Source organism: Marmota marmota, unplaced genomic scaffold (assembly GCF_001458135.2).
Source record: "Marmota marmota marmota unplaced genomic scaffold, marMar, whole genome shotgun sequence".
Lineage (NCBI taxonomy): Eukaryota > Metazoa > Chordata > Mammalia > Rodentia > Sciuridae > Marmota > Marmota marmota.
This window is the reverse complement of record NW_026000229.1, coordinates 3,198,947-3,215,003: the sequence shown is the minus strand read 5'-3', so window position 1 is coordinate 3,215,003 and position 16,057 is coordinate 3,198,947. Positions and strand designations below refer to the sequence as shown.

The 16,057-nt window shown below is 37.6% G+C and overlaps 2 protein-coding genes across 2 annotated transcripts in view; both read right to left on the bottom strand.

The window, feature by feature from the left end:
- The window catches only part of Nipa2 (NIPA magnesium transporter 2), a 38,950-nt gene extending 29,091 nt beyond the window's left edge, over positions 1–9,859 (bottom strand). Inside the window, exon 1 of the mRNA XM_048792977.1 lies at positions 9,841–9,859. The gene's annotated coding sequence lies outside the window, so the exon portion shown is untranslated. The remainder of the gene's footprint in view (positions 1–9,840) is intronic.
- The window catches only part of Nipa1 (NIPA magnesium transporter 1), a 41,480-nt gene continuing 26,210 nt past the window's right edge, over positions 788–16,057 (bottom strand). Inside the window, 2 exon segments of the mRNA XM_048792978.1 lie at positions 788–6,553; positions 9,841–10,001. Coding sequence (XP_048648935.1) covers positions 6,042–6,553; positions 9,841–10,001 — 673 coding nt within the window. The 3' untranslated portion in view covers positions 788–6,041.

The window sequence follows — 16,057 nt, the reverse complement described above, 5'->3', positions numbered from 1 at the left end:
TCTTTACTCAAATTATTTTTTCTCATTTAATAAAATAACTGAGGTTAGGGTTATAACTCAGTGGAAAAGTGTGTTTAGCATGTGTAAGGATCTGGGTTTGATCCTGGTACCAAAAACAAAATTATTGGACACTAGAAAAGGTTAATGACAAGATTTCTGATGATGTTCAGAGAACTAAAGTTATGACTCTTTAATTTTTTATGGACTTAAAATATAAAATGACGTGTTACGCAACTCAAAAATGTGTAAAAGATTTGGATGTGGTAGCACATACCTGTAATCCCAGCTACTTGGGGGGCTAAGGCAGGAAGATCACAAGTTCAAGGCCAGCTTGGGCAACTTACTGAGACCCTGTCTCAAAAAAATGAAAAAGGCTAGGGATATAGCTCAGTAGGAGATTGTCCCTGAGTTCAATCCCTAGTACCCCCCAAAAAAAAAGCCATATTAAAATAGAGCTGATGGGGATGGGGTTGTGGCTCAGCAGTAGAGTGCTCACCTAGCATGAGTGAGGCGCATAAAAATAAATAAATAAAAGCACCACATAAAAATAAATAAATAAAATAAAGGCACTGTGTCCCACTACAACTAAAAAACATTTTTTTAAATAGAGCTGGTTTTCTATAGTACTATCATTTAATTAAATCAGAAGATATGTCCTCCATATATGGATTTGCACCAAGACAGATAGATACACAAGCAGACATAATAGGAAAAATGTGAGGATCTGGGATGATTTGGAACCTGAGACTACACAAGAATTCCGAGCAAAGGGAAAAATCAACAAGTATTCCACTAGAAAGAAGTTATTTTATTTTAAAACACATACAGATTAATAAATATTATTGGAAAACTTAATAAATAGCCTTTTTATTTACATAAGGCAATAACAACATGCTATGACTATTTCTATAAAGCAAAACATAAGCAAATCTTAGTCATTGATAAATGTGTGTATGTATGTATGCTAATTGGAAGCTCCCCTGATACATTTACATGGAAAAACTCGAATGCAACCAATCAACATTTGACATTTTTTAAAATCTAGACTTCTTCCTCCTTTCATGATTATATTACATTTTATAAGGAAATAATAGTTATACTTCAAAAAGCCAAGAACACTCAGGAATGCTATGAAAATCAACACTCTTAAACCTTGTAAAGTGCAAAAATACCGACGAGGTGGAGGGGCAAATTAATATTTCTGACAAATAAAAGAAACACTCTGAGTTTTCAATGTGACCTTTTGGCACTAGTGGTTGGGGAGCTCCTGACATTCACCTGGTATCAGATAGTTGATCATCAGGGTTGAGCTGCTTGAAAGCAGAAAGTTTAGCATTATTCCTAACAAATTCAATGCAACAGAATCGATTGGTCACACAGATCATTAAACCTTCTGTAGAACACAGCCTAAGCCAAACATCAGAGGAGCTCATTACCCCATCAGAATGTAAGCTTTCAGTGCAGTTTTAAAAGTCCTTGTTTAATTTCCATATTTTACAATAGAATATATAAAATCCTTCCTTAAAAAAAAGGAAAATTAAAGCTTTACAGAATCATGCAAACTTTACACCCAGTATTTCCTTTACTTGCTTGGTGCTTGGAGCTACATTCTCTACAGCACCATCCTGAGCAGACTCCATGGTCAATGCAAACTTAGTTCTATCTACCATGTCATTTCCAGAGCAGTTCTGAGAATGGTGCTCTCATCTGAGACCATCAGAACACTACTAAAAGTGCTAGCATTTTAGGTACAATCAATTTGGAGAACCATCCCACCCCTTTGGAGGTAGAAAAACTGAGGCACAGAAAGGTTAAGCAACTCACCTATATTTGCACAATTCAGGGAAAATTAGAGAAAAGAAGAAATAAATCCTTCTCCCTGGCTCTCTGGGCCTTAGACTCTGCTTTTTAATTGCTTTGGGTACATTTGAAATAGATGTTTATTTACATGATCATTGTTCTACTGAATATCAACTTTTTAAACTAGACAATGTATTTTGATGTAACAGAAGTTACATTCTCTTAATATAGAATTGTTTTGTTGCATTTGATAGCATATGAGAAATGTGTATGGAAAAAAAACGAGCAGTGGTATTAGGCCAAATTCTCATGCCTGTTCCTATAATTCTTAATCTTTTCAAGTATACATGGAGGTATAAGAATCTGGCCAGATGTGAAAAATCACCTATGAGCTAAAGGACAGACCCTTAAAATTCATCACCAGTAACAATTGTGGAGTGGAAATGAGGAATACAAAAAATTGAGGTATTTTATATGATAAATTGGCTTGTGGAATGACTGGTATGCAAATTGGTCTTTTCTCTTGTTAACTGAAGTTAACAGAATCTAGCTATGAATATGAGTAAGACATACAGAAAATGAACAGAGGTGTCATTGGTAGGAAGGTCAACACTAAAAAGATGATGATACATTTTTGGTCCCTGAGAAGACGGAACACCAACATTCCATCCAATCCTGCTTGATGAGTGAACAATGTCCTTGGTGTCAAACACTCTGAGAAAGATAACTCCTTCAGACCACAGAAGCTAATCCACAGTCATGAAGCATTCTCTTTCTAGTGTCTTACTGGGAACCCTAACCTGGACTTAGTAGGCATCAGAAAAGAGCTACGGACATGGTTCTGTGAGCCATTGGAGCATCCTCTCTGCTCTTATGGATTACTGGAGCAGCTTGGGAAAGAGATAAAGGTATTATCTCCTCCAAGAATTATATAGCAGGGGCTGGGGATGTAGCCAGAGGTAGAGCACTTGTCTGCTATGTGCCAGACCCTGGGTTCATTCCCCAGCACTGTGAAAAAAAAAATATGCAGCAGGGCAGTGGTCTGTACTCATCAATACCTATTTCTGTTGACTGAGTGTTCGTCCACACCTGGGAGACACTGCATCTGAGTGCTTTACAGAAGTCTAGAAACTGGCCTCTAAAAGTTGAGCATAGTATTTACCAGGAGCTGAGCTGTCTAGGAAGAAGGAAGAGGCGCAGTAACTACCCATTTGAATAGTGTTTTCTTCTATCAGAAAAGAAATGTAAAACCCAAAGAACAACAACAAAGGTCAACATATTACTGCTGGAATTAACTTCTGGGAATAAACTGAGTATAACAAATTGGCTTAAGAAGTAGGAATTAAAAGAATATTTCTTACTGCTCAACAAAGAGCAGCAAAGTGTATTATATTAACATTCTAATATGAAATGACAGTCTGAGTGATAAGCAAAGCCACCAGAAAACCAGATTCCTCCCCAAAGGTCCTAGCATGGGCCTCACAGAAATGCAGTGGTTATGCAGATTGCAAAATGCTAGGATGGTATCCTTGGGCTAGGTTTATGTTAAGAATCCTAAATTGGTTCTATACTTGGTCAATAAGCAGAATAGAATTCACGTGAGAAAACAAGGCATTGTCCAAGTAGGAGAGAATAGCCTATTTAAGTATCTATCAAGAATAATTCTGAAAATTGTAATCAAAAACCTTTGATTAAAAAAAACTTGAAAATAAATATACAGTAGATATTTCTCTTGGTTTTATCAGAGATAAATCAAAGAATAACATCATAATGAAAATGTTTCACAGGCTTTACTTTGGGAAAGACCTATAAGAGATCCATTTCCATATTAGGATCTCCCCTGAAACTCTCAATTTGGGGTCCTTTTTTTCTTTGTATTTCCAAGTTAATTATGAAAAAAGCAAATTTGTGGAATGATAGTAGAAATTTGAATTTATGTGCTTCATGTTAAATTTAGAACATCAGACCCTGGTCATGTCAATTACTCAGAGGCTACTGTCACACATATGAAAAACAATGAATGACATGAACTTTGTTTACTGGAACAAAAGCTATGTATCCTGCTAAAGCAATCTACTAAATATATATAAATCTGGGAGATTCTGTTCCAGGACCAGTCACCTTCAGAAGAGCTATTAATACTGTGAGATTTTTGTTTGAGTCTAAAAAAAAATTATAGGGAATATCATCCAGAAATTCACAACTCTGAATATCCATGGGATAATTGTGGATTAAAATATAGAAAGGTACACCAATAGAGGCATTTAAATAAGCTTCACATGTAAGTTGTAGCAAAACATAATTTTTAAATTATGAACTTTCTTATATTCTTGAATAATTATGTGTTAATTCTTTCCCAAACATCTCCTTAACTAGAAAATTACTTTTGTGCCAAAATTACTGCAACTTTTAGTTCAATAAATGAAGGGTAATATTTCTAAAAATGCCAGTGTTAAAAAAATAACCTTAAAGAGCTGATGAAAGAGGAATGGACATTTGGAATATTTATTAACTACCAGTTAGTAAGATTTTTAAATTTTTTGAAATTATTTTGTTGCTGCTCTTCACAAATCACTGACAAACCAGGATCATCACATGTACTTTTAATTCATAAAGGTATATTTTTGCTTCATGTTAAACTAGTCTCATTTTATTTGGTCTCTGTTCAAAACTTTAGGGAGGTATTCTTTGGATTTTTACTTCAGAAATGTTCTTTTTACCTGGAAAAAAACACCTTTTTAAAGTAACTATAGTTGGATATTATTAAATTTCAAGTTCTATTTCACCTAATCTACTTTACCCAAGCCCACCTTTCAATTTAGCATAGTTCCCTATTCAGATAAAACACTGCATGTGAATCATACAATATAGTGATGAAATTTTTGCATCACTTTGTGTTCTGCTCCAGTCTAATACACATGGAAGGTTGTTATGGACAGAAGAAAGATCTCTTTTATCCAAATGTTGGCATAATTAATTGCCATTTTACGTTTAAGAATTGTTTTGTTTCTGGCACTGGGAATCAAATCCAGAGCCTCGTGCTCACTCAGGAAATTTAGTGAGATACTGGGTGAGGAACTCAAGAATGTTCTACATCTGAAACAAGAAGGTCAAACTGTTTCCATCTTTGTTAGAAACTCCTTTGAAACTATGTGTGTTCCAACTTGGTTCTGTATTAAAAAGGGTTCTACATATGTGCTATTAAACAATTTTTTTCTCCTTTAATAGCCTTATTAAAGTTAAATAGTTTATTTCTTCTGGATGGCCACAAATGCTTGCTGAAAGAGAATGTGTATATATTTGATACTGGATCCCAATTACATAGGTTGAATGCAAATAAAATACCTCATGCTACTTAATCAATTGTCTTTACTTGGACAATAACTACATGCTAAGTGGGTCAATCTGCTCATGTGCCTTTAGTTTTGACTCTCCTCCAATGAATACACAATTATTTCTAATTGCTTTACAATTATTTATAATTTGAACATTGAAATGTTAAGGTATAACCAAGGAAGTGGCATTATTCTAATTTAAGAGAACATACAGTAATAGTCAAATTAAGTGAATAATTCAAGTGATAAAGGCACTGAAATTGATTTGAGCTATTGAAAGGTCATCCTGCCAATGGAACACTGCATCACATTCATTAACTGTTCTCTCTCTATTTGCTATTAAAATGTCTTGGGTGGGTGCAGGAGAGAGCCTATTTGTTAGAGAATTAAAAACAATTCAATGTATATACCTCTTATGTGAATGAGGTACCTGAATGTTATACATGCTCAATGCAAACTAACACAACAACAGTCACATTTACTGTACAGAGCCAGATTTCAAGACAAGAATTTTTCTCATTTCCAGAGTAATCTTCTAATTAAGAACATCTGCTCTCCTGCAAAGACTAACCAGAAAGAGCCCATCTTTATTTACTCATTAAATCATGTTAAAATGTTTTAAAAGGAAAGAGTAGTCATGAAAGCTTCCAGGTTAATGGAAATGAAAATGAGATTCGTCTCATCAGAGAGAGATGATGCCCAGGCAACCACTGGGAGCATCAGGCTACAGAGGGCTGGGCCCCTGCTCTGCTGCTGAGCCAGGCTCCCCACTGTCCACTCGACCACCCATTAGTACACAGGCAACTCTCACATCAGGGATTGAGGGTCTCTTCTACTTCACATCCAATCAGGACCAGAGACCACCTTTGAGGCCTGTTCCTCAAGCCCCCAACCCCTGGTTGCGTCCTAGTCTGTTTTCATATTGGATTTGTTCATTTCCCCAAGATTGAAATTGAACTCTTTGAACACCTGTATAAGGACAATCCCCACGGAGACCGTCGTGAATCCACAGGCCATGCCCAAGAAGTCCACCAGACCCACGTTGCTCCACTCCCGGAAGAGGATGGCTGAAGCCAGCAGGACAAGTGTGGTGAACACCACATAGTAGATGGCCCCGAACACGGAGGAGTCGAAGCACTCCAGAGCCTTGTTGATGTACCTGAATTGGACGATGATGCTGCAGCCCAGCACAGCCAGGAGCACCAGGCACAAGCACAGGGCTCTCTGACTAGATGGGTTGTTGTGCAAGATGTCTTGGGCTGCCAGCCCAATGCCCTTGGTGGAAGGCACGGTGAAACTCCCCAGCAAGGAGCAGATGCTGATGTAGACCATGATGTTGGTGGGCCCATGGGCTGGGGCAATCCAAAAGATGAGCAGCAGCAACATGAGCAGCACGATGCACAGGTAGCCCACAAAGACTGCAAGACAGATGGCACACATTGACCTGGGCAGTCCCCCAGTCAGTGACTACCCAAGGAGACAAAGCTGAGGCAGTGCCTGTGCTCCCACTAGCCACCCCTCTACTGTGCAAGTGCATTTTCCTCATCATTATGTTTACCATTAAAACATTCATAGGGGCTGGGGATGTAGCTCAGCACTTGAGTGGCATGTAAAAGGCCCTAGGTTTGATGCCTGGCATGGTGCAGGGTTGGCTGGGTTCAGTATGCCTTGTACAGATGTACCTAAGCATTTGCATTTTGCAAAGTAGCATCCTGCTACTTTACCTTTATATTCAGTTAAGGCATTATACTGATTGCTTTAAAATTATGTGTATAGGAGGTTATATTTTGCATGAATTTAATTCCCAAGTTGTCCCTCACAGGGCTGGAAACTGCCTGGACATGCAAACTAGACCAGATAGGCAGACAAATCAACAAGTGTGAACATGCAACCCAAAAGACAGGCATTGGGAGCTTTGCCCCTCATGGGTGAACTATGAAGACCTGCTCTTGGGGGGCCTACAGAGGGAGACTCTCCAGAGAAGGGACACTGGAAGGTCAGATAAAAGCAGCCTGGAAGTCTCATCTACAAATTAGGAAAGGCACAGTTAGGCTCATGCAAAAAGAAAATACTGCCCAACTTTGGGCAGGTCTAGGGGAACCCTAACTTATTTACATGTTTGGAAGCAACTTAAATATAAGCAAGTGGGCAGGCACAGTGTCAGGAAAGCAGCAGGGCATAAACATGGAGAAGTCTGGGCAAGAGGGAATGCAAAGGGCTTTGATGCTGGGAAGGACAAGTTCAGACAACATTTCAGATAGGTCCCAGGTATCAAGACAGCTGAGATGGCAGGAGTGGTGGCCAAGGAGGAAGTGGTGCAGAGGGGCAGGAAAAAAAGGGGAACAGTAGCAAACTCAGTTGAGAGGGCAGGACTGAGCACACGAGCAGCCAGAGGGGATGCTGAACGACAAGCCTCAGCAGCTATGTGTGCGAACTGGGCTATGCAGAAATAAAAATGCATGGCCAGGAAAACCTATTTTCGTGTGATCATCACCTCTTATTTTTTTAAGGTTAGAGCAGGCACCAGATGCCCTTCAGCCTTGTGACTCTTTCTTCACATCTGTGTTTCTCAAGCATTTATTTCATTATCACCCATATTAGGAACCACTTTATACCTTTCTCCCATTTGCTCACCACTATGAAATATCTGTATCATTGATTTATTATACAGCTGAGGGTGATATTACCATCACTGAGAATGCATGCCTCACAATATTCACTCTTTATATTTATCTGTTTGTTTTTTTAGTGGTGCTGTGAATTAAACCCAGGGTCTCACATACTAAGTACATGCTCTAACACTGAGCTACACCCCAGTCCTGATATTTTCTCTTTGGAAAACATTCCACTACATTTCCCTCACTTCTACCCTCTTTGAATATGACAGAGCACATATCTCTTATATAAAATATAAGTGATAATTTAAATTTCTTCTGAGGCAAAAATTCATCCTGTATTTTTACCTTTAGAAAAAAATATTAGAAAATCTATAAGGTAATAAGTGCCCAGAATAATACCATTTTATATTTTAGATTATTTCACATTAAAAAGAAAAAAATTTTGCTATCATTGTATCTTCATACCTAATTTTTATTGTGACATATTATATATAATTTACAACTGTACATATAAATTCCAAACATGTAAATAAGTTAGGATCTGATATATTTTGGCATTATTCACATTTATCAAAAAGTCAGTAGCCATTGGGTATGTTCACAACTAAACTCACAACTACAAAGGTGGCTCAGGCAAGAGAATTCCAGGTTCAAATATAGTCTCAGCAACTGACCAATACCCTATCTCAAAATAAAAAGGGCTGGGGATATAGCTCAGTGGTAAAGCATCCTTTTACCACTGAATCCAATCCCTAGTACCACCACCACCACCACCACCAATAACAAAAGCCTTCAGGACACTCACATTTACTTCTGTAATCTTTCTCTGGTCTTTTCCTCCCTTCATCTTTGTACTTTTATATCTTACAGTATCAAAATATTATGGCTTTTATGGAAATAAATGAATATCACAATGGTAAGAGTCTCCACACTCCATAAGGAGACACAGACTTGGCTAATTTCACCATGGATCCCTTTTTCAATTTTTTTTAAATGTCTATTTTTTAGTTGTAGTTGGACACATGTATCAAAAAGTAAGTAGCCATTGGGTATGTTCTACAAATTAATAAAAAATAAATAAAACAATATCTTTGTTTTATTTATTTATTTTTATGTGGTGCTGAGGATTGAACCCAGGGCCTCACACGTACTAGGTGAGTGCTTTACTGTTGAGCCACAACCCCAGCCCCCATTTTCAATTTTCACAAATGTTTTTGTTGCTACTTTCATCACTTCTAATTGAAAGCTACAAAAGAGGGGTTCCCACATTTTGTGGCCTGGAGGCATCTGTGTGAAGGCAATTTTGTGCCACCACCTGTCTAAAATTGTTGGTAAGCAGCACAAGACAGTCTACTGGAAGTAATTTAGAAGTAATCTGTACTTAAGGCAGGTGTGTTTATGTAATGTTTTTTATTTGACAAAAAATTAGAAATTATTATATATCAAACACAAATATATGCACACACAACTGGGGTCTCTGCTCCCAGTGCTGCACATCAGAGAGAAGCACTGAGTGGGGACAGAACAGAGTTGGCAGATGCTGACTGCTGCCACTGGGACAAAAGTTCAGGGAGGGGGCAAGACTAGCTGACGCACAGAAGGAACAATGCATGAAAAGAACCAGAAGAAACTGGATGGTACAGCACCTAGCCCAGTCAGGGATCTGAGGGCAGGGGTGTGGAGGAGGGACAGTGGAGGAAGAGAGAGATACCCAGAGGTCAGGAGGAGCCACTCATGGCTCTGGTTGCACCCAGGTTGCAGAGGAAGCCCCTACAGGGATGAGGGCTGAGATAAGGCACTGGCTTGTCATTATGCTGAATGGGTCTACCAGGTGGTCTGGGAGTGACCTGTGCACACATACCATGGCCAGCTAGGCTCAGGGAGGCTGCACAGCTGTGACTGGCTCGTACACACAGCCAAGTGATACACATGTACGTGAAGCACAAAGAATGCAAATCTGTGGACCAATTAGGGTGGATACAGGTTTGGCCTACACCTCGGGGAAGTTGCCAGACTGCAGCCATGGCTTAGGAAGTGTGAACTTCTTGGGCAAACACTCTTGCTCTTGGCTGCAAGGAAGGAGTTACCTGGATTCGTCAGCTTCTCCTCCAGCTCAGCCTGCGTAGTCACACTCTCAGACTTTGGGGAGTGGATAATCAGCACGACAGAACCTGCACAGCTCAGCAGACACCCCAACTTGCCCAGGATGTTGAGTTTTTCCTTCAGAAGATAAGAAGCTAAAATGGACCTTTGATTAAATAAAAGAAGTCATTACTGTTTAAATAAATCACATTATCCAACCTATTTCTAGTAGGTGCTGATGCTTTTTATCTAGAAAACCCACATTTTTCTTTATAGCCACATTTTTATTTTTCATTTAGTTTGTTTTTGGTTCAGATTTTGGGGATTGAAACCAGAGTCTTGCAAAGGCTAAGCACATGTTTTACCATTAAATGACTTCCAGTCCATCATTTAGTTTATAAAAATAGAAAAAAAAGGAGCAATAATAAATCCCTACTTTAAGAAATTATTAAAGCTGTTATTTCAACAAAAATTGAATTTTCATGCATAGTCAGTATACAGTTAATGGCATCTTAAAGCTTACCATTATATATTAGAATCCCAGTAGATATAAAATATATCAGAATAGAAAAGGAAGTTTAATAAGTGGCCCAAAACAAAAAAAAATATTATTTCCTTATTTATAAAAGTAAACAATAGGGAAAAAAAACCAACCAAGTGGAAAAGTAGGTCACAAAATTGTCAAAATATACAAGTAATGTATGATTAAAAAAAAAAAAACTTACATTCACTTAAGTGAAAAATGCACATAACAGAAAAGAACTATTAAAATTGCTAACAAGAATCACAATATTATAGGAGCATGGGTGATTATTTTTCTCTAATTCTTGAAATTTTAAAAACATGATATTACTTTTTTAAAAAAATGTTTTTAGGTATAGGTGAATGCTTTACTTTATTTTTATGTGGTGTTGAGGATGGAACCCAGTGCCTCATGAGTGCTAGGTGAGCACTCTACCACTGAGCCACAACTCCAGCCCCATAGTACTCTTTTTTTTTAATATTTATTTTTTAGTTTTAAGTGGACACAATATCTTTATTTTACATTTATGTGGGGCTGAGGATAGAACTCAGTGCCTCAAGCATGCTAGGTGAGCACTCTACGACTGAGCCACAACCCCAGCCCCCATATTACTCTTTTAAAGCAAAAAAAAAAGAGTATAAATTTGTGAAACATCTATAACCTTCAAGCCTATAATGTGTATCTTGTTTCTTATTTCTCTCTGAAGGAAAACCTGGGCTTTCAGTAAGTCACAGTACTTACTGGTCTTTCTTACACTGCTGGTGACTAGGCTAAGACTCTTGGGGAACATGAGCATCCAAGCAAATGACACACCAGGTTCATGAATGCACTGGATTATTTTTTTTTCATCATTATTTTACAGATAAGGAAATAGGTTCAGAAAGGATCAGCACTGAATGTAAGGCCACAAAACTAATGGAAGGGTAGAAGAAATTTCTCTTATGCCCTCCAAGATTCTCTGAAATGATCTGAAAATAGTTTAATAGCAAAAAAAAAAAACATGTAAATTTATGGTTTGGATTTTAAATGTCCCCCAAAAGTCCACATATTGAAGGCTTGGTGCCCAGCCTGTGGTGCTCGGCCTAGTGGAAAGAAGTTAGGTCACTGAGGGCATGCTCTTGAAGGGGATATTGGGACTCTGGCCACCATAATGTGAGCAACTTCTTCTGCCCCATGCGTCTACCATGATGTACTGCCTTTCCACAGGCCCCAAAATAATGACACCAGCCACTACAAACTAAAACCCGAGACTGTGAACCAAAATAAACTCTTCCTCTTAAGGGGGTTATCTCAGGTATTTTGTCACAGAAATGAAAAAGCTGACTAACATTAAGTGCATAAACAAAGAATCCACACAAATATGAAACTCAAAGAAATGACAGATGTTTGGAGCTAAACACCCTCTTCATAGAGGAGAGGGAAATGGGCAGAGGTGACTGTTGGCAATTTTGGAGGGGTAGTAAATAAATTTTAGAGTAAATGAATAAGCCTAAAGAACAGACAATGGCTTGGCAGAGGTAGCAAAGTTATAGGAAGTTGAGGGATAGAACTTCACTGCAAATACAAGTTGTCTTATGTAGATAAAGTCTCTCAGATAATCTCTTCAGCAGCCCTTAGAAGAATAGATGAAAAATGTGTCTGGGCTTGATGACAACTTTCAGACTCTCCTCTCCTCTTCTCCAGTGCTCATGTCTTCTGGATATCTGATGAGATACCTGGAGAAGGGGTTTAAGACAACTGCATTTTCTTTTCCAAAAAAGTCCTCTGTCAGATAAGTGAACTTCTGAGAAAGCATCTCCCTGTTCTCTGGGAAAGAAAGAGGATGAACAGGGACTGAGAGACTAAGGGGTGGGATGGCAATTGTGGGGAATCGATGAGTGAGATCTTAGGTCTGAGACTATTTCTCCAGCTCAGCGTGCCAAAGTATTCACACTTTAGGGTATCATTTTCTGAGCCCCAGCACCAAGATGTGAAATCATGGTGACGACACACTCATAGGGCCAAAGCTCCCATCTTCTGCCTTATACCACCTGTGCTCCTGTCCCTAGACAGCTCTATCCTGAAGTAACCCCAAGAGTGCAACTGGGGAAGTAAGCAACATCACTGGGAAAAAAAAGAAAAAAGAAAGACTTGAGAATACGTGACTAGATGTTACACTGAGTGGCCCATGCAGCTGCCCAGAAAAATGGAAACTAGAGCAGTATGAGGGTCACAGAGTAAGAACCCAGCCTGGAACTGGCCTGGAGGATGGGGAGACCAGGACAGTGGGGAGAAGAAAGAAGGGAGGCAGGCTGAGTCTTGACCAAACCATCTTATTCCACTGACTTTCTTGATGGCATCCTCTGAAGCACAAAGGTTTTTAATTCTGATGACATTCAATTTACCTTTCTTTTGTTCCTCATGCTTTTGTGCACAAAGATTTAAACTCATTTCTTCTAAGTGTTTTATAGTTTTATCTCTTACATTTAGATCTTTGATCCATTTTCAGTTAATTTTTGTATAGTGAGTTAGGAGTACAACTACTCATTTGCATGTGGATATCCGATGACTCAGTACCATTTGTTTAAAAGATTATTCTTTCCTCACTGCACCCCTAGCAAAAATCAACTGACTAGAAATGTGAGGGTGTACTTCTGGAATACACCCTATTCTATTAATTTACATGCTACCCTTATCCCAGCATCAGTTTTTGATTACTACAGTTTTGTAGGAAGTTTTGAAGTTTTTAAATTCATCAAATAATGTATAGTCAGTCTTCAGAGTATGAGTTTTACAATTCTTTAAAAAAAATTTTTTTGTTGTAGATGGACACAAAATGTTTATTTATTTATTTTTATGTGGTGCTGAGAATCGAACCCAGTGCCTCACATGTGTTAGGCAAGCACTCTACCACTGAGCTAAAACCCCAGTTTTGCAATTCTTTTGTTAATTTGTTCTTATTTAATTAATTTTGGTGCTACTGTATATGGAACTATTTCCTTAATTTCATTTTAGGCTCACTCAGTACTACTACTATATACAAATAGGACTGATTTCTACTTCTTAATCTGATTAATACATTAATCTTGTATCCAGCACACTTTCCAAACTTACATTACTTCTAACAGTTTCTTAGTAGATTCCTTAGGATTCTCTATATACAAGAGCATGTCCTCTATCAATAGAGTCAGTTTACAGAGACAGTTTAATGTCTTTCTTTCCAATCTGGATGCCTTTTAATTCACCTATTTGCCTAATTGCTTTGTTTCTAACATGCAGTACGATGCTGAGCAGAGGTTGTAAAAGTGGACAGTTTGTCTTGTTTTTGTCTTAAGGAGAAAGTATCCAGTCTTTCCATTAAGAATGCATTCTTGGGATAAATGGCACTTGGTCATGGTGTGAAATTGTTTTCATATATTATTGGATCCAATTGGTTAGTATTTTGTTGAAGTCCTCTCCATCATATTCCTAAAAGAAATGGCTTAATAGTTTTCTTATGATATCTTTGGCTTTGTTACTAGGAAAATAGTGGATTCTGTGTGAGATGGGAAGGTTCCCTCCTCTTGTATTTTTAGAAGGATTTGTAAGGAGTTGGTATTCTTTTTCGTTAGTATTCTTTTTCTTCTCCTCCTCCTTATTCTGTAGTGTGTATCAAATTCAGAGTCTCCCACATACCTAGGCAACCAACCACTCTCTGTCACTGAGTTATATCACCAACCCAAGAACTGATATTCTTTAAATGTCTGATAGAATACTCCAGTGAAACCGTCTCTGCCTTGACTTTTTTGTTGCAAGTTTTTTCCATTACTAATTCTATTTACATGTTATTATTCAGATTTTCTACTTCTTCTTAAAACAGAATAGTTTGTCTTTTTCTAGGAATGTGTCCATTAAGTTATCTAATGTGTTGGCATAAAATTTGTCATGTTTGCATATAATCTGGTAGAAATGTCCCATACTTCAGTTTTGATTTTCTTTGGGGGCGCAGGAGTGGTGGTACTGGGGATTTAACTCAGCACTTAACCACTGAGCCACATCCCCAGCTCTTTTTATTATTATTTTTGTTCTTTTTACTTATACACGACAATAGAATGTACCAAAATACACACAAAATACATACATACATGGAGTAAAATTTCCCATTTTTGTGGCCATACATGATATGGAGAGTTACACTGGTTGTGTAATCATATATAGGTTTTGCTGCCTATATTTGGAATTCTGTTTTTAGGTGTATATTTCTTTACAACTGTTGTTACTTTCCAGATGCACTGACTATCTTGTTACTATAAAATACCCCTTTTATCTTTAGTAAAAATTTTTATTTTACAGTCTATATTGTCTGCTATATAGCCTTTCCAACTTTCTTACGGTTACTGTTAGAATAATCTTCATTTTTCCTTCATTTTTTTTCTTTTTTCATTTGTTCTTTTTAAGTTTTACATGTCAGCAGGATATATTTTGTCATATTTATACAAACATGGAGTACATCTTATTCTAATTAGGATCCCATGGTGGTTATACATGAATGTAGAAATTCACTGTGGCATATTCATATATGTAAATAGAAAGTTATGTCAGATTCATTCCACTATCTTTCCTGTTCCTATCTCTGCTCCCTTCCCTTCATCTTCTTTGTCTAATGCACTAAGCTTCTATTATTCTCCCCACTTGTTGTGTGTCAGCATCCAGAGAGAACATTCGACCTTTGGTTCTCTGGGATTGGCTTATCTTACTTTGCATGATAGACTTCAGGTCCACCCATTTACCAGCAACTGTCATTAAGTCATTCTTTTTTTCCCCTTCATTTTATTTCAACCTGCTTGTATAGTTGAATCTCAAGTACATGCCCTGTCAATGTCAAACAGGAAGTACTTGTTCTGTGATTTTTATCCAACCTGATAGTGTCTGCCTTTGGACTGTTTAATAGGCTGTTTAATTTTTATTGAAACAGTAAGATTTATATATGCCTCATGTCCCTTTGTGGCTTGGGGGATGTTTATTAGGGATTGAGATCAATGATGCTTTACCACTGAGCATTTAGTCCTTTTAATTTTTTCTTTTTAGACAAGGTCTTATTAAGTTGCCTAGGTCGTCCTCAAACGTGTGATACACCCAATTCAGCCTCCTGAGTAGCTGGGATTATAGGTGTGTGCCACTGCCTATCCTTTCTGTCTTTTTTGCTCCCCGTTTACTATTTCCTTTTGCATTACATGAATTATTTTCAGTGTAACATTTTAATTCCTTTAAGAATATTTTTGTTACATTTAAATTTTTTTCTAGTGCTTTCTCTTAGTGCTTAACAGAATAAATTGATCCTAATGTAACCCAGTGAGATATAATGCTATTCCTATGTAGCTCTGTTTTCTCTTCCTCTTTTTTCTGCATGTTTGTGAGTACATATAATCTAAAACCAAATAATATATTATAATCATTACCTTGCTTATTAAAGAAGCTAAGAAGAGAAAAAAACCAAGTACATATTTATGGAAGTCACTATATTTACTTATTTATTTACCAGACACTCTGATGTTCTTATTGTCTTTCAAACATCTACTAAATTGTCAGGTATTTATTTTTTTATCTGGGAGCTTAAATACATTCTAATGAAAATAAAGTTTAGGGGCTGGGATGTGGCTCAAGCGGTAGCGCGCTCGCCTGGCATGCGTGCGGCCCGGGTTCGATCCTCAGCACCACATACAAACAAAGATGTTGTGTCT